The sequence below is a fragment of the Mus caroli genome, unplaced genomic scaffold (genome assembly GCF_978045245.1).
Source record: "Mus caroli unplaced genomic scaffold, Mus_caroli_1 scaffold_4, whole genome shotgun sequence".
NCBI classification, from domain to species: domain Eukaryota; kingdom Metazoa; phylum Chordata; class Mammalia; order Rodentia; family Muridae; genus Mus; species Mus caroli.
In genome coordinates, this window is record NW_028227259.1 from 112,150,675 (window position 1) to 112,178,452 (window position 27,778).

General features: G+C 39.2%; 1 protein-coding gene across 5 annotated transcripts in view; it reads right to left on the reverse strand.

Moving 5' to 3' along the window:
- Evi5 (ecotropic viral integration site 5) overlaps positions 1 to 27,778 on the reverse strand; it is a 147,451-nt gene that overhangs the window by 58,254 nt on the left and 61,419 nt on the right. For 4 of the 5 annotated variants that reach the window (XM_029477107.2, XM_029477108.2, XM_021161863.3 and 1 more), the window contains 8 exons: positions 25,711 to 25,854; positions 24,775 to 24,864; positions 24,584 to 24,681; positions 22,507 to 22,567; positions 21,257 to 21,310; positions 18,809 to 18,841; positions 18,110 to 18,256; positions 606 to 740 (listed from right to left, as the gene is read on the reverse strand). In XM_029477107.2, coding sequence (XP_029332967.2) covers positions 606 to 740; positions 18,110 to 18,256; positions 18,809 to 18,841; positions 21,257 to 21,310; positions 22,507 to 22,567; positions 24,584 to 24,681; positions 24,775 to 24,864; positions 25,711 to 25,854 — 762 coding nt within the window. The remainder of the gene's footprint in view (positions 1 to 605; positions 741 to 18,109; positions 18,257 to 18,808; positions 18,842 to 21,256; positions 21,311 to 22,506; positions 22,568 to 24,583; positions 24,682 to 24,774; positions 24,865 to 25,710; positions 25,855 to 27,778) is intronic. The other variant, XM_029477109.2, reaches the window with a different exon arrangement.

Consider the following 27,778-nt stretch of genomic DNA (forward strand, 5'->3'; position numbering starts at 1 on the left):
TGCTTTTTAATAATCCAAAATTACACATTGGAGAAAAGAGCATCTTCAACAAATCGTTGATCACTGGATGACTGCTTAAAGAAAGATGCAAATAGATCCATATTTATCACTGCACAAAACTCAACCCCAAATGGACCAAAGTCCTCAATGTAAAGAGCAGATACCCTGAATCAGATGGAAGAGGAGACAGAGAATAACCCTGAACCCACTGACACAGTAAAGGATTTTCTGAATTGGGAGCCTTAAGGTTCTGTTTATTTTCTGCCTACCCACTCTCTCTTTAGACCGGGGTCTCATGCACACCAGCTGACCTCCAACTAACCAGGTAGTCAAGACTTGAGCTTCCCTCCTGAGTAGTGGGATCATAAGTGTGTGCCCCACACCTGGCTTTGTGTGCTGCAGGGTGAACCCAGGACCTCATGCATTCTAGGAGGCACTATGCCAACTAGCAACATTTCCTTATTTGCTGATTCAATAACTAATACTCATAGTTCCTCATGTGTAAAAAACATCAAGTCCAACTCAACTCTTTAATTAGTACTTAACAAGTATCTAGCACATCTCCCTCAGATTTAGAAGCAGGTACTATTTATGTAGTCCCTTACCTTCTCTATATCCAACACTTTATCCTGCATCTCCTTCAGTGCACACTGAGACTCGGCTTCACTCAGTCTGGCTTGAACCAATTCCTTCTCCAGCTGCAGCACGAAATCTTCGTTGTAGGTGGAACTGCATTTATGCTAAAGATTATGAACATATACTTAAATTTCATGGAAACACAAATGTGTAAATATATACAAAGAGAAAATTAATGAAATTATTTAACTTGGGTATTATGAGCAACTAAAAAGTAAAATTATATCCAGTATTTCAAATTATTTCATTTTCCCAACAAATGGGCAGAGAGGGAGGGAGGGAGGGAGGGAGGGAGAGAGAGAGAGAGAGAGAAGAAGGGAGGGAGGGAGGGAGGGAGGGAGGGAGGGAGGGAGGGAGGGAGGAAGGAAGGAAGGAAGGAAGGAAGGAAGGAAGGAAGGAAGGACAGTAAGTTAGTTTCAGTAGTTATAGTTATCATATTTTTTGGTTTTGATAACAAGCTATTACATTCCTCAATGTTCATATAAAGTGCCTGTCTTTTTTCTGTCCACCTATCAAGACACTAAGAATTTATTCTGACTCTATAGATAGACATGATCTGCACAAAACAGTACACATTAGCCTTATGTAACCACTTAGTCCTTGAAACACACATAATCCTTGCGGAGTGTGGTTATAAACAAAAGACACAAGCTCATTTTAGTGCACGTCCGTCCCTCGAGTTCAACCCCCAGAACCACCAAAAGTATAAAATTAAATAGACACATGAAAAAAATAACACAATGATTTTTATGTTGATTGGATGTTGTTAATATTTTAAATACACCAAGGTAAGAAAAAAACATTAATTTCTCTTTTACTCTTTTCAGTATGGATAATATAATTCCTTAGACTGCATATTTACTCACATTGTAGATTACAGGAACATACAAAGCCTTAAAATTTCTATTCTTGGGGCTGGAGAGATGGCTCAGCAGTTAAGAGCACTGACTGCTCTTCCAGAGGTCCTAAGTTCAAATCCCAGCATAGACAAGGTGGCTCACAACCATCTGTATCGCGATCTGACACTCTCTTCTGGTGTGTCTGAAGACAGCTACAGTGTACTTACATATAACAATAAATAAATCTTTTTTTTAATCTATTTTTAATGCATTGAAAGTAAAAACTGACAACAGTGGATAAGGTGAAGCATCTTAAATCCTAAGGAAGGGAAATTGTATTTGCTTTAAAGATGTCAATTTCTTTAAAATATTTGCAAAAGATTACTCTTAAGCAAAAAAAAAAAAAAAAAAAAGCAGATGCTACACAAAGAAATAAACCACAGAGGTATGGCACCTTTACACACACACACGCCAATGTGGCCACTTATATTTTCTTAAAGGCCAGTACATATAAAAGCTGTAGTGTAAAAGCAATAAATATATAATTAAGCTGAGGTGCTGGTGTACATAAATGATCCCATTCTAGAAGCTGAGGCAGGAGAATCATGAGTTCCACACCAGACTGGGATTTATATTGAGCTCCTATCTCAAAAAAGAAGGAAGGAGGCAGGAGGGAGAATGATATCTAACTCTTCACTCTGTGTGTGTACACATAATATACATGATACACACACTTAAAACCAGATAGCTATCACTTTAAACTTAACTCAGGTAATTAAAAAGCTAGCAATTCCAAAATTTAAGAGCTACAGAAAACAATCTCCAAAGTGAACTGTTTTGGGTGAAGAATGGTTCTTTCTACTCGACTTTAGAAATAAAATGAATATCAAATTAAAACTATTAAAAATGACCAAATGCTTTCATGAAAGCATTTCAATTTTATAAAACTCCATTTTCCTAACAGATGTACAAATGGAGGCATGGCCTCCTTCTAGCCCTGTTGACTGACCCCAAGGCTTTGTACCTAGGCAAGCTAAGCTACATCACAGGGCACCTTAGCCCCACTAAGCTGGTCAGATAAGAACTGAACTTGTGCTTCCTGCCTGTGTCACTAGACCTAATTCAATCTAAGGCACTTTAACCAACATGTCACCTCTAGTAATTCTGGATCTATTAAAATAATGCTTATAGAGAAAGTTCATCTGCAACCATCCTTAGTAAGCACCTTGTCAAACAAAACATACTCTTTCAGAATGACCTCAGCCAAGCTAAAGGTACCATATGTATTCATGAAATCAGTTATTCTGTGAACATTATCTATATTGTTAGTTCTTAAGATGTAGCTCTGATAAGATCTGCTCAATCAGCTTGCCAATATCCTGTATGAGGAAAGCCCTAAGAAAAAATAAAGCTCAAATGGCTAACATCAAAATAGAATCCTCCTCCACAGAAGAGCGAGGTGGGAAGACTGTAGGAGTCAGGGGAGTCAGGAACACCACAGCTGACAGAACCAACTCAGCAGAGCTCACAGAGATGGAAGTGCCAGCCATGACACCTGCATGAGTCTGCACCAGGCCTCTGCATACATTCTGTGCTTCTCTAGCTTGGGGATTTTGTTGGGACTCCTAACAAGGGAAATGGGGGTTTCTATGACTCTTCTGCCTCCTTGTGCCTTTTTTCTTCTACGGGATGCCTTGTCCAGCCTTGATATGAGGGTTATGCCTATCTTCCTGAATCTTGTTATGCCAAGTTTGGTTGATATCACTGGGAGGCATGTTGTTTTCCGAAAGGAAACAGAGGAGCAGTAGACCTGGGAGTGGGGGGAGAAGGGGCTGGAAGGATGGGACGGAAGGGAGGCTGTAGTTGGGGTATATAGTATGAGAGAAGAATAAATAAATAAAATTTTTAAAAAGCAGAATCCTCAACCTGACAGAAACAAATTACTTCAACCATATACTAGAACACTAAAGAACTACCAGAAACAAGTTTTTATCAATAAAATTTATCAACATATCACAAGCTTGCAATTTTTATAAACTGAAACATAGACACTGAATTCTTACTATAAGAAGTTCCTGAAGACTGCATTTAATATTCAAATTATTAACCTGGACATACACACATTTTGTTTTTACTACATGACAACTACCACAATTCTAATAACCGGTAGTCAGAAAAGGACCCATTTATTTCAGTCCACACATAAACAGAAAATGGCTTCCCTACATTTGCATCAAGTTCAGTAAATGAATCTCTTCCTGATCCTGTGATCCCAGCAAACCCTATCCCAAGGACACTGTCAAAATGATTTCTTAGTACATGGCTCTGCTTTTCAATCTCAAGTAGTCTTCTGGCACTGCGAAAAGCTGCAAATATGTGATGTTCTCTGCTTCTGTCTTGAATTTAAAAAAAAATTCTCACAGGTGAAAATAGGAAAAAAGATAATGACACAGTGAAAACTGAGTGTGTGTATTTGGGGATATTTCTTACAAAGAATGGCTAATCCTTTACCTAAAATATAGAGAAGTTCTTTAGATTTGAGATCTGAGAATTTTTGCATAGATTTTTAACAGTAGATCATCTCTTAAAATTAAAATCCACATTCCAAAATGCTCCAAAATCCAGAAATTTTACCGTGTGAGAATAGTGCTCAAAACGTTTCAGGATATTTTGTACACGCAGAATAGGGATGCTCATTCTGCACAGTAACTAAAGAGATTCTAATCTAAAAAGGGAAATCTATGTAGCGCTTTCAAACACTAATTTTACATAGTACTTGCAGTGGTTTCTGCGAGAATGGCCCCTATGGCTCATATATCTGAATGCTTAGTCACCAAGGAGCGGCACTACTTGAAAGGATTATAAGGATTAGGGGTGTAGCTTTGTTGGAGGAAGTGAATCATTAGGGGTGGGCTTTCAGGTTTCAAAAGCCTATGGCAAGCCATGAGTGTGCACATGCACATGTGTGTGCACACACATCTCATGGTAACAGTGCTGTTCTCTAAGTTCAAGATATTATACATCCACAGAGAGACCCTGCCTCAAAAGAAAAAAAAATCAAACAAACAAAAGATACCTTATACATTTACATATACATTATAAAGGAAGCCATACAACTCTGGAACCTTCTCTTTTATAGCATTTCTCATAACTCAAAAAAGTAAGTGTGAAAATAATGTAAAAGTTCTCTATATATCCTATAGCAGCAGTGCCAGGGACAGAAAAAACTGAACAGCGCTTCTTACAGTTAGTAAGCAAATAGTATTTTACTTGATTACTTAGTTAACTTACCTACAAGCAAATCCTATGTTAGATAATTTGTGTAAGACATGAGATATAGAAGTTATATGCTGCAAAAATAACCTATTTTTATCAAATATCCTCTAGCAATTTAGAGCTACTTTTTAAAATGATACAATGTTTTTAATTTATACTTAAGACAAAATATGTAATAATACATGTAAGTACAAGACAAAACAATAAGACAGTACATGTGACTATAACATTCATAAGCATCTGGAATTTTAAAAAAATTTTTTTTAAAGTCAGAGTACTCCAGAGCAGTCTTCTGTAACATTCTGACCTCCTCCAGCACATGGCATCCAGAGATGGCCACAGCCATCATGCCTACATGCCCAAAATGGCCAGGGATTTTGGCTGTTGCTGTTGCTTTTTAACCAGGCATAGTGGCACATGCCTATAAACTAAAGCGGCTGGGAACTAAGAGAAGAATCAAACATTTAAAGCTAGTTTGGGCTACAGAGTCACTATGTGCAACTTAGTGAGACCATGTATCAAGACAAAATGTAAAAACAGAGCTGGGATCCCAGCACTCAGGAGGCAGAGGCAGGCGGATTTCTGAGTTCGAGGCCAGCCTGGTCTACAAAGTGAGTTCCAGGACAGCCAGGGCTATACAGAGAAACCCTGTCTCGAAAAACCAAAAAAAAAAAAAAAAAAAAAAAAAAAAAAACAGAGCTGGGGACACAACTAGGTGACAGAGCAGGTGTCCAGATGTATGAAGCCCTGAGGTCAGATCTCAGGGCTATCAAAAAATACCCATCATTGAAGTATTATTTCCTTTAAATATCAGAAAAATTACATACATCCTTTAAAATGAAAATTTATCTCTAGTTATTTTTAATTGCTGTTAATGACAAAGATATGCTAAGAAAAAGATTCTCACTTTGGTGACCTCTTATTTGTTATTAAAAATTAAATTCAAAAAATTACATGTAAATATGAAACACTTAACCTTTAGAGCAAAGCCAAAACAACCTTATTTTTTAAAGATTATTATTTTTTAATTTACATGCATATGTGAGTGTCTAAGAATCTATAACACATGTGCGCACCCCCTCACAGACCAGGAGACATTCTGAAGGTGGAGCTACAGGCAGCTATGAGCAGCTAGATGTCGGTACTGGGAATTGAACTGGGTCCTCTGAAAGAGGAGTAAGTATCTGTAACTGCAGAGGCATAGCGCCAGCCCCTCAACAGCGCTTCTAAAAGTTCTGCCCAGACTTATACATACTGACCAATCTTAAGAATTTGTAGCCCCGCCGCAGGATTTTGGGACTGCTGGTGAGTGGAACACAGCTTCTGCTCCAGTCCAATCACGCGGGACCCGAGACTGCTCTGGTTGGGGAGAGAGAAATCCGGCCTACATAGGGCCACAACCCTCTTCCGGTCAGAAAAGCACCTGAGCAGCTGGGGCGCAGGGTCTGCTGACACTCGCCAACTGCCCACAACACCCGCCACAGGATCTTAAGACTTCTGGTGAGTGGAGCACAGCTTCTGCTCCAATCCAATTGCGCGGGACCTGAGACTGCATTAGTTAGGGAAGCAGAAACCGGCCTGAGTAGGACCACAGGCCTCATCCGGCTGGATCAGCGCCGGGGTAGCGGGAGCGCGCAGGGTTGCCTGACACCCGCCAGCTACCCACGACCCCCGCCGCAGGATTTTGGGACTGCTGGTGAGTGGAACACAGCTTCTGCTCCAATCCAATTGCGCGGGACCTGAGACTGCATTAGTTAGGGAAGCAGAAACTGGCCTGAGTAGGGCCACAGGCCTCACCCGGCCGGATCAGCGCCAGGGTAGCGGGAGCGCAGGGTTGCCTGACACCCGCCAGCTACCCACGACCCCCGCCGCAGGATTTTGGGACTGCTGGTGAGTGGAACACAGCTTCTGCTCCAGTCCAATCACGCGGGACCTGAGACTGCTCTGGTTGGGGAGAGAGAAATCCGGCCTACATAGGGCCACAACCCTCTTCCGGTCAGAAAAGCACCGGGGCAGCTGGGGCGCAGGGTCGGCTGACACTCACCAGCTACCCACAACACCCACCACAGGATCTTAAGACTTCTGGAGAGTGGAACACAGCTTCTGCTCCAATCCAATTGCACGCGGGACCAGAGACTGCATTAGTTAGGGAAGCAGAAAAACGGCCTGAGTAGGACCACAGGCCTCTTCCGGCTGGACCAGCACCGGGGTACCGTCAGCTACCCACGACCCCCGCCGCAGGATTTAGAGACTGCTGGTGAGTGGAACACAGCTTCTGCTCCAATCTTTAAATAGTGACAACGATAACAACTAACCCCAGAGATTACCAGATGGCGAAAGGTAAACGTAATAATCTTACTAACAGAAACCAAGACCACTCACCATCATCAGAACCCAGCACCCCCACTTCACCCAGTCCAGGGCACCCCAACACACCGGAAAAGCTAGACACGGATTTAAAAGCATATCTCCTGATGATGATAGAGGACTTCAAGAAGGACGTTAATAACACACTTAAAGAAATGCAGGAGAACACTGCTAAAAAGGAAGAAGACAATAAAGAGGAAGCACAAAAATCCCTTAAAGAATTGCAGGAGAACACTGCTAAAGAGTTACAAATCCTTAAAGAAAAACATGATAACATAATCAAACAGGTAGAAGTCCTTACAGAAAAACAGGAAAACACATCCAAACAGATGATGGAAATGAACAAAACCATACTAGACCTAAAAAGGGAAGTAGACACAATAAAGAAAACCCAAAATGAGGCAACACTGGAGATAGAAACCCTAGGAAAGAAATCTGGAACCATAGATACCAGCATCAGCAACAGAATACAAGAGATGGAAGAGAGAATCTCAGGTGCAGAAGATTCCATAGAGAACATCGGCACAACAATCAAGGAAAATGTAAAATGCAAAAAGATCCTAACTCAAAACATCCAAGAAATACAGGACACAATGAGAAGACCAAACCTACGGATAATAGGAGTGGATGAGAATGAAGATTTTCAACTCAAAGGACCAGCAAACATCTTCAACAAAATTATAGAAGAGAACTTCCCAAATCTAAAGAAAGAGATGCCCATGAACATACAAGAAGCCTACAGAACTCCAAATAGACTGGACCAGAAAAGAAACACCTCCCGACACATAATAATCAGAACAACAAAAACTCTAAATAAAGATAGAATACTAAAAGCAGTAAGAGAAAAAGGCCAAGTAACATATAAAGGCAAGCCTATCAGAATTACACCAGATTTTTCACCAGAGACTATGAAAGCCAGAAGATCCTGGACGGATGTTATACAGACACTAAAAGAACACAAATTCCAGCCCAGGCTACTATACCCAGCCAAACTCTCAATTAACATAGATGGAGAAACCAAAGTATTCCACGACAAAACCAAATTCACACATTATCTCTCCACGAATCCAGCCCTTCAAAGGATAATAACAGAAAAAAACCAATACAAGGACAGGAACCACGCCCTAGAAACAAAAAGAAGGTAATCCCTCAACAAACCTAAAAGAAGACAGCCACAAGAACAAAATGCCAACTTTAACATCAAAAATAACAGGAAACACCAATTTCTTTTCCTTAATATCTCTTAATATCAATGGACTCAACTCCCCGATAAAAAGACATAGACTAACAAACTGGCTACACAAACAAGACCCAACATTTTGCTGCTTACAGGAAACTCATCTCAGAGAAAAGGATAGACACTACCTCAGAATGAAAGGCTGGAAAACAATTCTCCAAGCAAATGGCATGAAGAAACAAGCTGGAGTAGCCATTCTAATATCTGATAAGATTGACTTCCAACCCAAAGTCATTAAAAAAGACAGGGAGGGACACTTCATACTCATCAAAGGTAAAATCCTCCAAGAGGAACTATCAATCCTGAATATCTATGCTCCAAATACAAAGGCAGCCACATTCATTAAAGAAACTTTAGTAAATCTCAAAGCACACATTGCACCTCATACAATAATAGTGGGAGACTTCAACACACCACTTTCACCAATGGACAGATCATGGAAACAGAAACTAAACAGGGACACAGTGAAACTAAGAGAAATTATGAATCAAATGGATCTGGCAGATATCTACAGAACATTCTATCCTAAAACAAAAGGATATACCTTCTTCTCAGCACCTCATGGTACCTTCTCCAAAATTGACCACATAATTGGTCACAAAACAGGCCTCAACAGATATAAAAATATTGAAATTGTCCCATGCATCCTATCAGATCATCATGGACTAAGGCTGATCTTCAATAACAAAATAAATAATAGAAAGCCAACCTTCACGTGGAAACTGAACAACACTCTTCTCAATGATACCTTGGTCAAGGAAGGAATAAAGAAAGAAATTAAGGACTTTTTAGAGTTCAATGAAAATGAAGCCACAACATACCCAAACTTATGGGACGCAATGAAAGCATTTTTAAGAGGAAAACTCATAGCTCTGAGTGCCTCCAAAAGGAAACTAGAGAGAGCACACATTAGCAGCTTGACAACACACCTAAAAGCACTAGAACAAAAGGAAGCAAATTCACCCAAGAGGAGTAGACGGCAGGAAATAATCAAACTCAGGGGTGAAATCAACCAAGTGGAAACAAGAAAAACTATTCAAAGAATCAACCAATCAAGGAGCTGGTTCTTTGAGAAAATCAACAAGATAGATAAACCCTTAGCCAGACTCACTAGAGGGCACAGGGAAAGCATCCTAATTAACAAAATCAGAAATGAAAAAGGAGACATAACAACAGATCCTGAAGACATCCAAAACACCATCAGATCCTTCTACCAAAGGCTATACTCAACAAAACTGGAGAACCTGGATGAAATGGAGAAGTTCCTAGACAGATACCAGGTACCAAAGTTGAATCAAGATCAGGTTAATGATCTAAACAGCCCTATATCCCCCAAAGAAATAGAAGCAGTCATTAATAGTCTCCCAACTAAAAAAAGCCCAGGACCAGATGGGTTTAGTGCAGAGTTCTATCAGACCTTCAAAGAAGATCTAATCCCAGTTCTTCACAAACTATTCCACAAAATAGAAACAGAAGGTACTCTACCCAACTCATTCTATGAAGCCACAATTACTCTGATACCTAAACCACAAAAAGACCCAACAAAGATAGAAAACTTCAGACCAATATCCCTTATGAATATTGATGCAAAAATCCTCAATAAAGTTCTTGCTAACCGAATCCAACAACACATCAAAACAATCATCCATCCTGACCAAGTAGGTTTCATCCCAGGGATGCAGGGATGGTTCAATATACGGAAATCCATCAACGTAATCCAGTATATAAACAAACTCAAAGACAAAAACCACATGGTCATCTCCTTAGATGCGGAAAAAGCATTTGACAAGATCCAACACCCATTCATGATAAAAGTCTTGGAAAGATCAGGAATTCAAGGCCCATACCTAAACATGATAAAAGCAATCTACAGCAAACCAGTAGCCAACATCAAAGTAAATGGTCAGAAGCTTGAAGCAATCCCTCTAAAATCAGGGACTAGACAAGGCTGTCCACTTTCTCCATACCTATTCAACATTGTACTTGAAGTCCTAGCCAGAGCAATTCGACAACAAAAGGAGATCAAAGGGATACAAATTGGAAAAGATGAAGTCAAAATATCACTCTTTGCAGATGATATGATAGTATATATAAGTGACCCTAAAAATTCCACCAGAGAACTCCTAAGCCTGATAAACAGCTTCGGTGAAGTAGCTGGATATAAAATTAACTCAAACAAATCAATGGCCTTTCTCTACACAAAGAATAAACAGGCTGAGAAAGAAATTAGGGAAACAACACCCTTCTCAATAGTCACAAATAATATAAAATATCTTGGCGTGACTCTAACTAAGGAAGTGAAAGATCTGTATAATAAAAACTTCAAGTCTCTGAAGAAAGAAATTATAGAAGATCTCAGAAGATGGAAAGATCTCCCATGCTCATGGATTGGCAGGATCAACATTGTAAAAATGGCTATCTTGCCAAAAGCAATCTACAGATTCAATGCAATCCCCATCAAAATTCCAAATCAATTCTTCAACGAATTAGAAAGTGCAATCTGCAAATTCATCTGGAATAACAAAAAACCTAGGATAGCAAAAACTCTTCTCAAGGATAAAAGAACCTCTGGTGGAATCACCATGCCGGACCTAAAGCTCTACTACAGAGCAATTGTGATAAAAACTGCATGGTACTGGTATAGTGACAGACAAATAGACCAATGGAATAGAATTGAAGACCCAGAAATGAACCCACACACCTATGGTCACTTGATCTTCGACAAGGGAGCTAAAAACATCCAGTGGAAGAAAGACAGCATTTTCAACAAATGGTGCTGGCACAACTGGTTGTTAACATGTAGAAGAATGCGAATCGATCCATTCCTATCTCCTTGTACTAAGGTCAAGTCTAAGTGGATCAAGGAACTTCACATAAAACCAGAGACACTGAAACTTATAGAGGAGAAAGTGGGGAAAAGCCTTGAAGATATGGGCACAGGGGAAAAATTCCTGAATAGAACAGTAATGGCTTGTGCTGTAAGATCGAGAATTGACAAGTGGGACCTCATGAAACTACAAAGCTTCTGCAAGGCTAAAGACACCATCAATAAGACAAAAAAACCACCAACAGATTGGGAAAGGATCTTCACCTATCCTAAATCAGATAAGGGACTAATATCCAATATATATAAAGAACTCAAGAAGGTGGACTCCAGAAAGTCAAATAACCCCATTAAAAAATGGGGCTCAGAACTGAACAAAGAATTCTCACCTGAGGAATACCGAATGGCAGAGAAGCACCTGAAAAAATGTTCAACATCCTTAATCATCAGGGAAATGCAAATCAAAACAACCCTGAGATTCCACCTCACACCAGTCAGAATGGCTAAGATCAAAAATTCAGGTGACAGCAGATGCTGGCGAGGATGTGGAGAAAGAGGAACACTCCTCCATTGTTGGTGGGATTGCAAGCTTGTACAACCACTCTGGAAATCAGTCTGGCGGTTCCTCAGAAAATTGGACATAGTACTACCGGAGGATCCAGCAATACCTCTCCTGGGCATATATCCAGAAGAAGTCCCAACCGGTAAAAAGGACACATGCTCCACTATGTTCATAGCAGCCCTATTTATAATAGCCAGAAGCTGGAAAGAACCCAGATGTCCCTCAACAGAGGAATGGATACAGAAATTATGGTACATTTACACAATGGAGTACTACTCAGCTATTAAAAAGAATGAATTTATGAAATTCCTAGCCAAATGGATGGACCTGGAGGGCATCATCTTGAGTGAAGTAACACAATCACAAAAGAACTCACCCAATATGTATTCATTGATAAGTGGATATTAGCCCAAAACTTAGGATACCCAAGATATAAGATACAATTTGCTAAACGCATGAAACTCAAGAAGAATGAAGACCAAAGTGTGGACACTGTGCACCTTCTTAGAATTGGGAACAAAACACCCAGGGAAGGAGCTACAGAGACAAAGTTCGTAGCTGTGATGAAAGGATGGACCATTTAGAGACTGCTGTATCCAGGGATCCGTCCCATAATCAGCTTCTAAACGCTGACACCATTGCATACACTAGCAAGATCTTGCTGAAAGGACCCAAATATAGCTGTCTCTTGTGAGACGATGCCGGGGCCTAGCAAACACAGGAGTGGATGTTCACAGTCAGCTATTGGATGTATCACAGGGCTCCCAATGGAGAAGCTAGAGAAAGTACCCAAGGAGCTAAAGGGATCTGCAACCCTATTGTTGGAACAACATGATGTACTAACCGGAACCCTGGAGCTCTTGTCTCTAGCTGCATATGTATTGAAAGATGGCCTAGTCGGCCATCAATGGAAAGAGAGGCCCATTGGACTTGCAAACTTTATATGCCCCAATATAGGGGAATGCCAGGGCCAAAAGAATGGGAATGGGTGGGTAGGGAAGTGGGGGGCGCTAGGGGGGACTTTTGGGATAGTATTGGAAATGTAATTGAGGAAATTATGTAATAAAAATATATATATAAAAAAAAAAAAAAAAAAAGAATTTGTAAGAGGTTGGACTGTGGCTCAGGGTTAGTAAATGTGCTTAGCATGCATAAAACCCTGGACTCAATGCATAGCACCCCACCTTAAAAAAAAAAAAAAAGGAAAAGCAAGATTACAAGATTAAATGTGTAAAGTCACCTAGTGGTGGATTTTTGAAAGACATTTCAACTATTTTTCAGTTTTATCAGGAAAACTGACCCACTGGATAAGTCAGGTATATAAAATTCCTATGTGATACTAAACACATTACCTCAAATTATTTAGAAAAATTCACAACTTTCAATAATTTAGAAGATAAGTATTACACCTTTTAAGTTTAAATGAACATGACATGTCATTATACTAACTGCATTAAACCATTAAAGACCTTATGAAATGTTGAGTAAACAAAAGTCTATAAACCTAGAGTCACAGGAGGCTCTTCTATGGGGCTGGGAAGGAATAAAGGTCAAAGGAGGGAAGATAGGAACCAGTTCTCTCAGAAGAACACTAATAAGTGCAGGGAACATATCAGGGAACATAAAAACCATCACTTTGGAAAATTAATGTAATAATTAACTTTACATGTCCTTTAGATACAGACATATGGATTATATAGACAGACCCCACCACATTGCTGAGTTCCATATTTTTAGACACAGTCCAAGGATGGAAAGTTTTACAAACAAACCCACGTCAATTTTTTTCTTGATATTATTTTTTAAGTAATATAGCATAGTAACTATCTGTTTATCACATTAACTAGGCATAAGTTACTTAGAAATATTTGAAGTACACAGAAGGATGTGTAGTGGGTATATGCTAATATGATGCCATGCTATGTAGGAATTTGAACAGACACAGATTTAAGTGTACACAGGAATTCCTAGAACCAATCATCCTACAGATACCAAGAAATAGCTGTAATTATTTGGTACAAAAGTATTCCCAATAGATTACTTAACAGTTGTAAAGATCAAGTCACATCTTTACAAGGGAGGCTACAGTACCAATCTCAGCCTAGAAGCAAAATTCAACACCGGTCTAGGACACAACTCAGTTTCTGATTAAAAGCAAAATGAATTCTACAATGTTCTCTCTCATCTAAATGTCTAATTGAATCTAGTTTATAGAAAATACAGTGATACAATGGGAAAGAACCAGAAAAATTCAGAATATGAAATAAAGCAATTGAGTCCTATCTGCAAAGGTCACTGGTACTTCTGATACCGGTTACTGTCTCTCCCCTTCTTTAGTCACTACAGACAGAGGCCCAGTGACTTCACTCATCATTCAAAGACTCAGCTTGTGGTTACACTAAGGCTCTTGACTTTCTCTGTGTAGCTTTCTATTTGATTTCTGTTAGGTTGCAAACCCCAGGAAAAATGGATAAGGTGACTATTTCACATATCTAAGTAGACCTGGTCTCCAGGTTCTCCCAGAATGCCTCAGCCCCAACCCTCCTAGATGGCGTCCCCTGTTCCTTACCCTGAACTCTCCAGTCCAGGGCGCTGAGTGGTTGCTCTTCCTTACAGAATTCAACCATCTTAGTTACCGGCTAACTTTGTACCTTTTGGCCTCCTGGCTGCTATACCTGACTCCCCTCTCGTCCCCCAACTCCGCCATGGCCCGGCTCAGTCTGGTCTGCCTCGGACTACTCTGGACTCTCCCAGATGACCCTGTCTCGGCCACACTCTCCTTTTTATCTATAATAAACCACACCTAGGAATATGTTCTCTTTCCTTTTTATTTTTTTCACTCAATATTTTTCTTTTTTCTTTTTCTTTTTCTTTTTTCTTTTGCTTTCTTTAAGTTCAATTTACTCTCATGAATCTATATTTTTAAGGGCAAAACAAATTATTGTTTTAAGACTTAGTGCCTCACATAACACAAACTCTACTAAGCATGGTGGTAGATGGAGTTCACACATGTTCATATGTTGTGTCTTCAGTTAATTATGAATATATTCCAGTTTCCTTTCAGACCCTGCTGAGGGTAGAAAATGAACTGTAACCCAGCACACTCTGAGAGGGATGAAAATTGTCATCTTTATTGTGGTGATTATGCAACCTCTCTACATTTAAACACATCAAATTTCATACTTAAATTTCACAAATTTTGTAAAAGAGAGAGACAGACAGACAGACAGACAGACAGACAGACTTAAAATGGTCTAGCTCTACTTAAATCATTTCTGAAACCAAACAAAAGTGCATTAAATATCACAGATTACAGTTAGCAAAATAGAACTAGAACCTAAAGCTCTTCACAGCATCAGAAGCGCTTCGAGGATGGCAGGAGTGGGTGGTGGCAGGAGGAAGCTGTACTAGAAACTCATTACGTCCTGCTGGAGTGTGGATTGTAAGCACTGACCGTGAGAGGTCAAACATTCATAAACTTGTACTTAAAGGAAGACTATAAACAAATCAGCAATAACTATACTTACTTCCCATCACTGGCATATCCACTACTTTGAAAAGTATTTCTTCTGTCAAAAAATGCAATGGATAAAATTCTGATTCTCTCTCAATTAAAATCTCTCATAATTTGCTACATATGACATTGGTAAGATAAATGTTTGAATCTTAATTTTGAGGGCAGTATATTTTTAAAATAGTCCACATATAATGTTCTTGAACATACCATGCATATGGGCAGTCTAATATATTACACAGGAGTAAGCAACAAAGCCCTTTGATATCTTCTCACAGAGACATAATCGTCTCTCCATACACTTAGCCATTTACATTTACTATTTTCATCTTCATTTCTGTCTTGACTAGAAAAGGGGCCACTAAAAAAACTTACAGAATTACTTATAAAACTGTAGCTATTGCTACAAAATAACATGTTTGTCTTGACATAGCAAATTAACTTTCACTAAGACACAAAATAGATTTCTAAGAATTCTTATAGAATCATAAACAAGGCCACATTCACAAACCTAATTTTCACGTACTGTTTTCTGTGAGAAACACGTGTCTACATTAAAGTCTGCTCCATCACTCATTTCCTAAGAATGCAATTTCTACTATTTCTACACTAATTTTGCAAGGCATTTTAATATCTTAGATATAAAACTTGAACTTGGAAGTTCACTCAAAGCTATGCTGCTAAATTTCACTTATTCAATATATCCTCATAGCTTTATTTCTATCATCTACAATTTACTGTAACTTAAGAGTTCATCCTCTTTGTGCAGGAAGGGAAATAAACTCTGAAGTAAATATCTGCTTTCTCCTTGGTAAATGTTAGTTGCATAATACAGGTCTATTCAACCTTCAAAGGTGAGTGCGGAGGTTCTTTCTCGGTTACATTTAGTCAGAAATGCCTAAGATGGTCTGCTCGTTTTCATCAGCCCAGGTGACTCTGGCTGTAAACCAGCACTCTGTCCACTTGGTTCACTGTCACGCCGAGGTCAGCATTAGCTATAATCTATGCCTCACAGCTTTAATGCATCAGAACTGCAGCTGGTGCTCATGCAAGCACGAGAGCAGACTTTCCTTCCAAACAAACAGCACCTCACTAACAGCTCATTTCCATTTCATTGCTAAGAATTCTATTTTTCTGTTTAATGCCTTGTTATTACCTAAATCTCACATAAAGGCAGAGCAAACTACTGCAGTTGTGGTCCTTTTAATATTACTTTAATATACCCATTTTTCTTAACTGCCTTCACTAATAGGGAAAAAAAAACATGTTTATGGCTTTCACTACCCTTTTTCCTTTTAGTCTTTAACTTTTGAATGCAGATAATGATGTTCCTTAGTTTTACTGAGTAAAGTAATACCCACTTTGCGGTCATTGTATCTGCTGTTCTGGCTTCTTTAGAACTGTAGGTTTGACAGGCTTTCTCTTCCTCCAGTTCCTACTTGAGAACAGAAGCAACAACCTCCTTATAAAGCTGTGAAGCTTTTTTTCCTTCTAATCCTCACAATCCGTTAAGCTCGCCTTACTCTGAATGTGACAATGGGAAATTTTAAGATACCTATGCCAGATAGTTTGTGTTTTTGTTTTGGTTTGGTTTTTTGTTGTTGTTTTTTTTTTTTTCCTGGCTGTCCTGGAACTCACTCTGTAGACCAGGCTGGCTTCGAACTCAGAAATCTGCCTGCCTTTGCCTCCCAAATGCTGGGATTACAGGCATGTGCCACCACGCCCAGCTGCCAGCTAGTTTTTATGTCAGCTTAACACAGCTAGAGTCATCTGTGAGGAGGGAACACCAATTGAGAAAATGCCTCAGTAAGATCGGGCTGTAGGCAAGTCGGTAGGCCATTTTCTTAAACAGAGATTGATTTGGAAGGGCCCAGCCCATTGTGGGTGGTGCCATCTTTGGGCTGTGGTCCTGGGTTCTGTAAGAAAGCGGGCTGAGGAAGTCATGAGAGCAAGCCAAAAGGCAACCTTCCTCCACGTCCTCTGCATCAGCTCCTGTCTCTAGGTTCCTGCCGTGTTTCAGTTCCTGTCCTGACTTCCTTCCATGATAAGACAGTGCCATGAAAGCACTAACCAACTAAACCCTCTCCTCCCCATATTGCTTTTGGTCATGGTGTTTCGTCACAGCAATAGAAACCCTGACTCGGGGCTAGCTATATAATCAGTGGCTGTTCATACCTTTAGGTTGATGCATTCGGGGTTTTTTGTTGTTTGGTTTTTGTTTTTGTTTTTCGGGACAGGGTTTCTCTGTTAGCCCTGGCTGTCCTGGCACTCACTTTGTAGACCAGGCTGGCCTCGAACTCAGAAATCCACCTGCCTCTGCCTCCCAAGTGCTGGGATTAAAGGCGTGTGCCACCACTACCAGCTGCAATTCATATTTTTTTAAGAATTACTATCCGTTTGACAACTTGTCTCCTCTTCAAGTAAATGTAAGCATACATTTTAATCCATAACTCAGTGTTTTGACAATAGGAAGTCTAAGCTAGAATATTTCACGAAATATAAGCTGTCAACATTATGAAAGTTTTAAATGCACATATTCTAAATTCTGAGTACTAACTTCATCTTTACAAGGATCAAAAACTAGATGTCAGGATTACCTCCTGTAAGAGAAATCTCTGAAAATATACAAAGCACTGTACATTGCTAATTTTCTAGGTCTTGGAGTATAATATAAAATAAAATATTAACTATTTCTAACAAAACCACAGACAGAAAAGCACAGGAATCTTTGTGGCCATAGTATGACCCTTCTGAATTACAGAACACACAGGGAGTGCCTAAGCGTTCACCTGGAGCTGTGCGTTCACGGTGTGACCTACAGGGAAGGCAAGACATGCTCCAGCAGACTCCTTACCCAGTGGCGGTGGTGCCGGAGCTCCCTGATGGTGCTTTCAGCCTGCTCCAGCTTAGCCCTGGCCGCATCAGTCTGTTGTTTGATGGTGGCCAACTCCCGTTTTATGAGGTAGTTTTCCTCAGCCTCCTGGGCTCTGGTCACTTGTCCCTTAGGACATAATTGTTTTGTGTGTATAAAGCAATTTAGAATAGATTCAAGACAGACTGCCTTGTGAGGTTTAGTTATTTTTCTGACATGTTAAAAAAAAAAAAAACACCTCAAAGAACAGAATAGCCTAGGTAATTATTAGCTAGAAGTTTGTTATTTTGCTCTAGCAAATTTGAGGAAACTAAATGAAAATTTCATCTGATAGTCTTGAGAATAATTTTTCTTTTAAATCAATAAAAAATGTAATTCATGCAATATTACTGTTGTACATGCAGAGCTAAAATGTCAATGAACAGTGGTTAATGTCATAGAACCCACTGTTTTCCATTTAAAATAAATACTTTAAAAATAAGGTTAGCTTTAAATCGTGCAGAGGTAACCACCCAATTAATGATATGTTTATCAAAACATTAAGTATACAGCCATATGCCAGCCCAAAGAATTATTTCTAGAAAAATGCATGTAAAATTGCATGCATAAAGTATGGATTTCTAAGTTTAGGATTTCTTAGAGGTTAGCAAAAACACTAAAAATAAAAATAAAAAACTATACCTGTATCAATCTATCTGCCAAGGAAGCACTTTCCTACAAAAGGAAAAATTTAGATCGAAATATAAAAGACAGAAAATCAAAGTGATAAAATTAGGAATAAGAAGAAACATCCACACCCAAATTCCATCTACTTTTCACTGCTCATTAAAATGGAAATTTAGATTAAAATCTATTTTTAATAAATGTGTTTTTATTTTTAAATCTCAAAAATATCAAAATAGAAACCAACTCCATATAATCATGTCTCTAAAAGAGACAAATGTTTCAATACTTAAGACAAACAAGTATTTCTTCTTGAAAATATACTTTTAAATCTTTACTTTTTAGGCCAAATCATATGAGTACACTATAGCTGTTTCCAGACACAACAGAAGATGGCATCAGATCCCTTTACAGATGGTTATGAGACATCATGTAGTTGCTGGGACTTGAACTCAGGACCTATGGAAGAGTAGTCAGTGCTCTTAACCACTGAGTCATCTCTCCAGCCTTTAGGCAAATCATATCATCAAACCACTTCCATGAAAGGGACAAAGGGATATGGGTCAGAAAAATCCCATTCACAAACATGGAAGCAACTGAGTGTAACATCAGAGAAACAGGGAAGGAGAGCTGACAACAGAAATTCAGAAACTAACTTAAACTCTAAATAGTCCAGAATGAACATTTTTTGGTTCAGGATTTCAAGTGAACCCTAAATACTTATAGAATTCTAAAGGTGAAGTCAAAACCTGAGGCCAGATGCCAGTGGAAAACAGCTACTCACCTTTCTAGACACAAAACCCAAACTATCCTCTTAGAGCCAAAGGTCTGATGAAGTACTGCTTTCTCTATGAAAATATCAAACTCTAATGATGACAGTCACTGAAAGCTGCATATTTTACTGCAAGCTGGTGTTTAGTGAGTGCAAGGAAATACAATCAATAAACTCAATATATATGTGCAATCATCAAAAAGTAAAATTGCCTTCCAAGCTGCTTTGAAACAATCTTATAAGAAGAACTACATTTGACTTGGTATAAAGTATGAAACCATTAAACCATCCACAAACCTGTAATGGAGGTCTTGTTCTTCTGCAACACCACTTAGTATAAAATCATGAAGGCTTCTAGAATAAAAGACATTGGAAACTATCCCCCTTTCTAGTTATTTCTCTTTTGGATATTTAGCTAATAATTTTCAGAGAGATTTTAAATAAACATGGTGGTATCCTGAGTGCCAGATTCACACCAATTTACTCTGAATCTTTAGCTTTAAAAAAAGCTTCTGAATTTGGCTGTTTTCAATTAAGGGAATTCTGTGTTGGCTGTTTTGCTTTTGAGACACAGTCTGATTCCAGATTGGCCTGAAACTCACCATGTAGCTAAGGATGACTTTGAACTTCTGGCCCTCTAACCACCACAGCCCAAGTGCTAGGATTATGAACATGCATCTCCACGTCCACATTATACAGTGCTGGGATTGAATCAGGACTTTGTGCATTCAACATGCCTACTGCAACAAGACTCTTAAATTACATTAACCAATTCATTCTTTAAAACACCACTACAAAAGACAGTCTATCAAAGTCAGAGTAAGAAAAATATGAAAGCTTTCTTGCTTTCTGGTTATCTTACATGGAACAGGAAGGAAAAGCTAGTGAGAGGATATCAAGTCACTTCTAGCAACCACAGAGTTATAAACGTATCTGGTGTTGAAAATCAACATGATATAGGTGCAACAACATTATGAACTAACCAGTACCCCGGAGCTCTTGACTCTAGCTGCATATGTATCAAAAGATGGCCTAGTCGGCCATCATTGGAAAGAGAGGCCCATTGGACTTGCAAACTTTATATGCCCCAGTACAGGGAAACGCCAGGGCCAAAAATTGGGAGTGGGTGGGTAGGGGGGTGGGAGGAGGGTATGGGGGACTTTTGGGATAGCATTGGAAATGTAAATGAGGAAAATACCTAATAAAAAATTTTTTTAAAAATCAAGTAAAATTCATATGAAAATAAATGTCTTTTTGAAATGGAGAGAAAAATAAAGAGACATGTAGAAAAAAAAAAAAAAAAGAAAATCAACATGAAAAGGAACCAGTCACTTTGACTAAATATAAAGCTGTTTGTTACACGCCTTAAGGAACCACTGCCATGTTCAACATGTGGCTAAAAAGACAGGGCATGTTTGGAATTCATCTTTAAAACATCCTGTCTGAATGTACTTACTCCCAACTAAGTCATACTTTCTAGAGGTCCCATGAGAAGAAAGTAAAGGCTATCGGTACGTTACTCTAACAATAACTTCAGTGAAGCATTAGCGTGGGTGTTCACTGTTAGTAACTAGAGAGCAGGTGAGCTAGGAAAGCTGAGGTCAGCACCACATCTTAGGTGAGCAGCACTCCAAATTCTGTAAAGATTTGTTACAAACAAACATCCAGAAGACTGGCGATAGTCGTTTACTTACTTTTTCTAATGTTTCAATGCGCTGTTTTAAAAGCCTATTTTCTGTGCGTAGCCTCTGCCAAGGAAAAAGAAAGTTTGTTTACAAGGATTCTTGAGAGAGAAAACAGCAGATCCCTAAGTAGCAGTGTTGAGAGTGTGGCACCTTTTATAAGGAATGACTGTAAGTACCTGTTAGATTATCACACCTCGGGTAAGAAGGCAGGGCAAAGGAAACAATCATGGTGGTCATTCTCGCTGAGACGCAACTCTACACATAAAACGTAATAAAAATACAGTCTTGCTTTCCTCCATTTATAATGGCTTATACTTTTTCTCTTAAGATTTATTTTAATTTTCTGGGTATGAGTTTTGACTGAATGTATATTTGTGCGCCACATGTGTATAGTGCCCAAGGACTTCAAAAGAAGGTGCTGGATCCCCTGGGAAATGGAGATACAGACAGTTAAGCGCCACCATGTGGGTGCAGGGGTTTGAGCCCTGGTCCTCTAGAAAAGCAGCCAGTGCTCTTATCTGCTGAGCCTTATCTCCAGACTGGCTTATAATATTCTTATTCTAACATCTCTTGTCTCTTACAGATACTAACAACATAACTGGTATTCAAAACTTTAAATACTAATGTTCATAGGGAAAATGTCAAATTGTTGCTTAAACTATACCAATTTCCATTCATATTACAAATACCACAGCATAAAAGGCCTTAAAGTCTATAAATTTATACTGGCCAAGGAATGCTGCCATGCTACAATAGGCCCAACTAGCTCAGCCTTTGTTCTGTACCGCCAACCTCAAATCACTCTGCTCTCAACTGCACAACACAGCAAACACTTTCTCAGCAAGTTTTACAAATGTTTCAGAAGAATGCAGTTTCCACAGCTATGTTTTCTTCTGCAGAGGAGCAGGTCAAGGCAGGGAAAGAGCTATTTCTTCTCACACGAGAGGGAGAGCAACTTCAGTCACACCATCCTACTTCCAACCACAGGAAGATCCTGATGAATACAAATTTCTTTTGTTTTTTTTTGTTTTTTTGTTTTTTGAGACAGGGTTTCTCTGTATAGCCCTGGCTGTCCTGGAACTCACTTTGTAGGCCAGGCTGGCCTCGAACTCAGAAATCTGCCTGCCTCTGCCTCTGCCTCCCGAGTGCTGGGATTAAAGGCGTGCGTCACCACGCCCGGCTACAAATTTCTTTACTGCCAAATTTCTGGCTTGAAAAAAATTTATCTTCAGCTATTTGAAAAGCCCTGTAATGCTTACTTTAATTTCACCTTGCTCTTCCATTTCTTTAGTTTTTATTGTAGTGTATTCTTTTTCAAGTCTAAAAAGAAGAGAGAAAATTAAAGGCATATTTTCATTCAAAAGTAGTTATTAAATTGCTTAATTTAAAAGGACACGTTAGCCAGGCATGAGAGGCAGAGGCAGGCATATCTCTGATTCTGAGGCCAGCCTTGCCTACAGAGCTAATTCCAGAACAGCCAGGGCTACACACAGAAGCCCTGTACTAAAAGGCCAACAACAACAACGAACATAATAACATAAAACACATCTCTTTACTTCTCCTCGAGGTATAACTGGAAACAATTTACATGAGAAACAAATAGCAGAGCAGTAGACTGGGTGGAGTGGGAAAGAGGTCAGGACAGGAAAATGTAGATGTAGTCCACACGTGTGATACAGTTCATGGCAACAACACCTGATGCATGCACTGGACACACACCATCACGGTTAAGAAGTGAAAGTCACATAGCAAGGGAAGCAAGCAACTGTTTTATACCACAAATACTGACGTAGCAGAGAATAAGGCATCATGGGTTCTGTACTTTTGCTTTATAATTTCTAAGAAGGAAAATAAATATGGCAAAGTATTAATAACTGTTAAAGCTAGATACAAAATATGGATATTTATCATCTAATCTATTTTTCTATATACCTGAATATTTTCCTGGTTGAAAAAAAAGGTACTTAAAATATGAGCTAAGCTAATGACTATAAACTATCCCTTTAGAATTAAGCTTTACAAAAAGCAAAATAGAATGCTATGCTGGTTTTGTTTTGGCACTTTTAAGTGTCAATGCAAAATTACCTTCTTAGCACAAAAAAATAAAATAAAGAGAGCTTAATAGAGGCCAGGTGTGGTGGCAAACACCTGTGATTCCAGCACCAAGGAGGTACAGGCAGGAAAAATAGTGAACTGCAGATTATTCTGGGCCACACAATAAGGCCGTATCACAAGTAAGACAAAGAAAGGGCCTGGGAGATGACTGTGGGCAAGGGCGTCATCAAGCCTGATGGCCTGTCTATGGGTGCGAGCACACAGAATAAATAAAAGTGATTAAAATGCTAAACAGAAGTTAAGGATAAAATCCAGAAGCAATATGAATAGAGCAAGGACGTGGAGGAGATGGGAATATCCTGTCCTCTGAGCAAGTACTGAAAAGGAACAAAACACTTTATTTAGAAAAAGGGAGGAAGCCAAACATGGTGGCACATACTTTTAATCCTAGTATAAGTGAAGTTAGGAAGACTGCCAGAGTTCAAGGCCAGCCTGACCTACAAAGTGAGACACTGTCTCAAAAGAACAACAAAGATCTTGCTACTGCAAGCACTGATACAGCTTAGAAACACTTTTTACCATAGCAGCTCCAGTGACATGAATTCTAACTATGCCATTAGGCTAAGAGTTATTTCAGTAAGTACTGGGAGCTAGAGAAGTAACAGCTATAATCCTTAATTAATACACTGACCTTAAAAATGATAGAGAAAAAAATGTAATCCAGGAGCTGAGATTGACTATCTTGAACATTTTAAAATAAGATGAGAATCTGAAAATCTCATCCTTGCTGCTGGTTGTGCTGCCTGCATGGAACGAACACTGGGGCACAACTGGGAGGACAGGCATGTCAGTGCCTAGAACTACTCAATATGTTTGTAAATCAATAGCTTGGTAGGCTTGGTACAACCTGGTGGTAAAACATGTATTTAGCATGCTCAGTCCTCTGTTCACTCCCCAGTACCAAGAGTAATAACAGTACATACTAAAAACAACAGCACACTTGCCCACATATGCACGAATACTCCTAACTCTCGTCAGAATGGGAAGCAAGAAGGCACTTTAAAAGTAATTTACAGTGATCTTGTGTATCACTACTAAAAGCGAATGGCAGTCTAATATTACCTGTGTTGTACAGAAGCTAATACTACCTAGTAAGATTAAACATTTTATAGGCTAAGTAAGAAAAATATGGTACTTTTCACTAGACTGTTTCCTATGACCACTGAAGTGCCTACGTGCTTCAGTAAGTTCCATAGCTGCAAGATCATACAAATTACTTACTTTTTCATTTTTTTTGAGTTGTATTTGACTTGGTAAGCTGACTGGATTAATTTTTCTGGGCCACCATCAAACTGATGTGGAATGACCTTCTGAAAGTGCTAAGAAATAATAAATGAAAAAGCAGAATTGTTACTGTATATAACCCATTAATGACAAATCTAGACGCATTTAAGGAATCATGAGTGACTTACCTGTAACATCCCTTCCATGTCAAGTTGCATTAATTCTGCCTGATTCATCTGAAGAAGCGCTAATCCTACTCGAAACACTATTTCCAAACCCTGATGAAACAAATTAGATAAAGCTATATGTGTTTACTCTTCCATCAACAAAAAATTAACCATTCAAAATAATACCAAAGTAAACATTTAAGGATCTAAACTGACACACATATTCTGTAAGAGTCAGAGAGCAAGCATTTTACACTTGATGTCCACCCTTCAGACTATCCATTTCTACCACGGAGCCCTGCAGTGGACACTACACATGCAAAAACAGGCAGGGCTGTGTTCCAAGAAAACGAGTGGAGAGATTTTATATGGAAACCACAGCACTGACTAAACTGTTGTCTGCCAAGTCCATCCCAAACTGTATTAGATAAATCATATAAACTGACTCTTCCAAGAACAACAGAAAACAAGGATCACTACTGTGTCCCTGGCAGTGGGAGAGCTTTCCCAGGATAGAAGCAGCTTTCCTACAGGAATTCCTTGTCTTACTATTTGGGAAACATGCACTGCACAATAGTATTTACAGAGAGGGGGAATTTACTTTTCATTTACTCTCTCTATCATTCAAAGGTGATAAAAAAGGATGACTTTAGAGAGCAGGTCCAAAACTCAACTGTATATATTTGAATCCTGGATACAGCCCCAAGTGCTGGTAATGTCTCCAGTCAGGCCACTCAATTGTCCTGTAAGTCTCAGCTTCCCCATCCATCGTCTAACAGATGGGGAGGGTATCAGAACCTACCTAGTAAGCCTGTGAGGAGGCTTAAATGAGATACCTGTGGAAAGAGTACACTGGAAACACAAAGGCTCTCTCCCTCATCCCTACACTGTCCTGCTCCAATTAAACCATGACTCCTTTATTCTGCTGTTATTCCTAGTCTAATCATGTGAGCTTACCTCAGACATAAAGATGTCAAATATCCTTGTCGCAATTGGTAGTGGGAAAGTTGTAAGAAAGATTGTCAGGAACCAGGATGACGCATACATTGATGTATGGAAACTCTGAGATTGAAAATGTACAAAGAGTTCTGGAAGATACTCCTAGAAAAGAGAAAAAAATAGTTAAAACACAATAAAATTGAGTGTTTCAAGCTAGATTATCCCCAGGTAAGCCTACATCAAACACAAAGATCTAGAATTACAGAAAACCTCAAATATAAACACTGACACTAAGTTAACAGCTACAATCTAGGAAGGGCAAAGAAATGACAGGAAACCGAACTTCAGGTATATCTTTACACTGATTCACTGATAAGAAAAACTAAACCATAGTCAAATATCCATCCGGCCATAAACAGTGTGTTGAACAACAGTCATAAAATGTTTAGTCCTCTTCATCTTCTTGGTAATTGCAGTTGTCTGATATCTTCTATCCGTTTTAATTAACTTTAATAGTTCTATAAAATGTTTAAAGAAAAGAAAAGCTATGCTGAACTTTCGAGTACTATTATATACCATCAGTCATTCATCTTTACCTCCTACAGAGTAAAGAAAAATAGCAAGACCTTCAATGATGTCCTAACACTCAGCACCAAAAGTTTAAGGATTGTATCAACAAACAAAATTACTATTTTAGAAGGAAGAAAATACCTCAAGATGTATTCTGATTTTTTTTAAAAAAATGTAAAAACACTTTCATATCTCATTCTTTATACAACACACAGGATTTTATAATTACAGAGAAAGGTGACTCTTAGCTAGGTGTGGCTGCACACACCTTTAATCCCAGTACTCCAGAGGCACAAGCAGAAGGGTCTGTGTGTGTGTGCGTGTGTGTGTGTGTGTGTGTGTGTGTGTGTGTCTCGCTCTCTTTCCCTCTCTCTCAATTCAAGGACAGTCTGGTCTACACGGGGAGTTCCATGACAATCTGGGCTATACAAAAAAACCCTGTCCCCTGTCTTAAGAAACCTGCCTCTTGGCTAGGAGGTAGGAGTGGGTGGGTGGGTGGTTGTAGAAACACCCTCATAGAAATAGGGGGAGGGAGATGGGATGGGAGTTTATAGGAGGGGGGAAACTGGGAAAGGGGATAACATTTGAAATGTAAATAAAGAAAATATCCCTCCCCCCCACCCAAAAAAAAAAAAAAAGAAAAAGAAAAAAAGAAACCTGCCTCTTGTATCAACAGAAATGCTGGCCCAAATCAAATCCAGAAAGGAAAAAAAATTCAAAAATGTTTTTCATTCACCAGGTGTGGTGTTTAATTCCAGCACTCAGGAGGTAAAAGCAGGCAGATCCCTCTGAGTTTAAGGCCAGTCTGGTCTACATAAGTTCTAAGCAAGCCAAGGCTTAATAGTAAGACCCTGTCTTAAAAAAACAAAAAATTGCTTCCAAACGCTGACACCATTGCATACACTAGCAAGATTTTGCTAAAAGGTCCCAGATATAGCTGTCTCTTGTGAGACAATGCCAGGGCTTAGCAAACACAAAAGTGGATGCTCACAGTCAGCTAATGGATGGATCACAGGGCCCCCAATGGAGGAGCTAGAGAAAGTACCCAAGGAGCTAAAGGGATCTGCAACCCTGTAGGTGGAACAACATTATGAACTAACCAGTACCCCAGAGCTCTTGACTCTAGCTGCATATGTATCAAAAGATGGCCAGGGCTAAAAAGTGGGAGTGGGTGGGTAGGGGAGTGTGTGGGGGGGGAGTGTATTGGGGGGGGGGAGTGTATTGGGGACTTTTTGGATAGCATTGGAAATGTAAATGAGGAAAATACCTAATAAAAAAAATTAATTCTAAAAAAAAAAAATTAAAATGTCCACTTGATTTTGATTCCAATCCTTTTCACCTTTATTGTGACTTCTACACCATTTGAATCTTAAGCTAGTTACATAAAATTATAAAACACTCAAAAAATCAACAGATGGGGGAAAAATGAGATGGAAGGGGAATGGAGGGAAGGAAGGGGTGTAACCGACAGACAGTGTCCACGAGGAGTGAACTGGCCTTCTCCAGGAGACTCCTA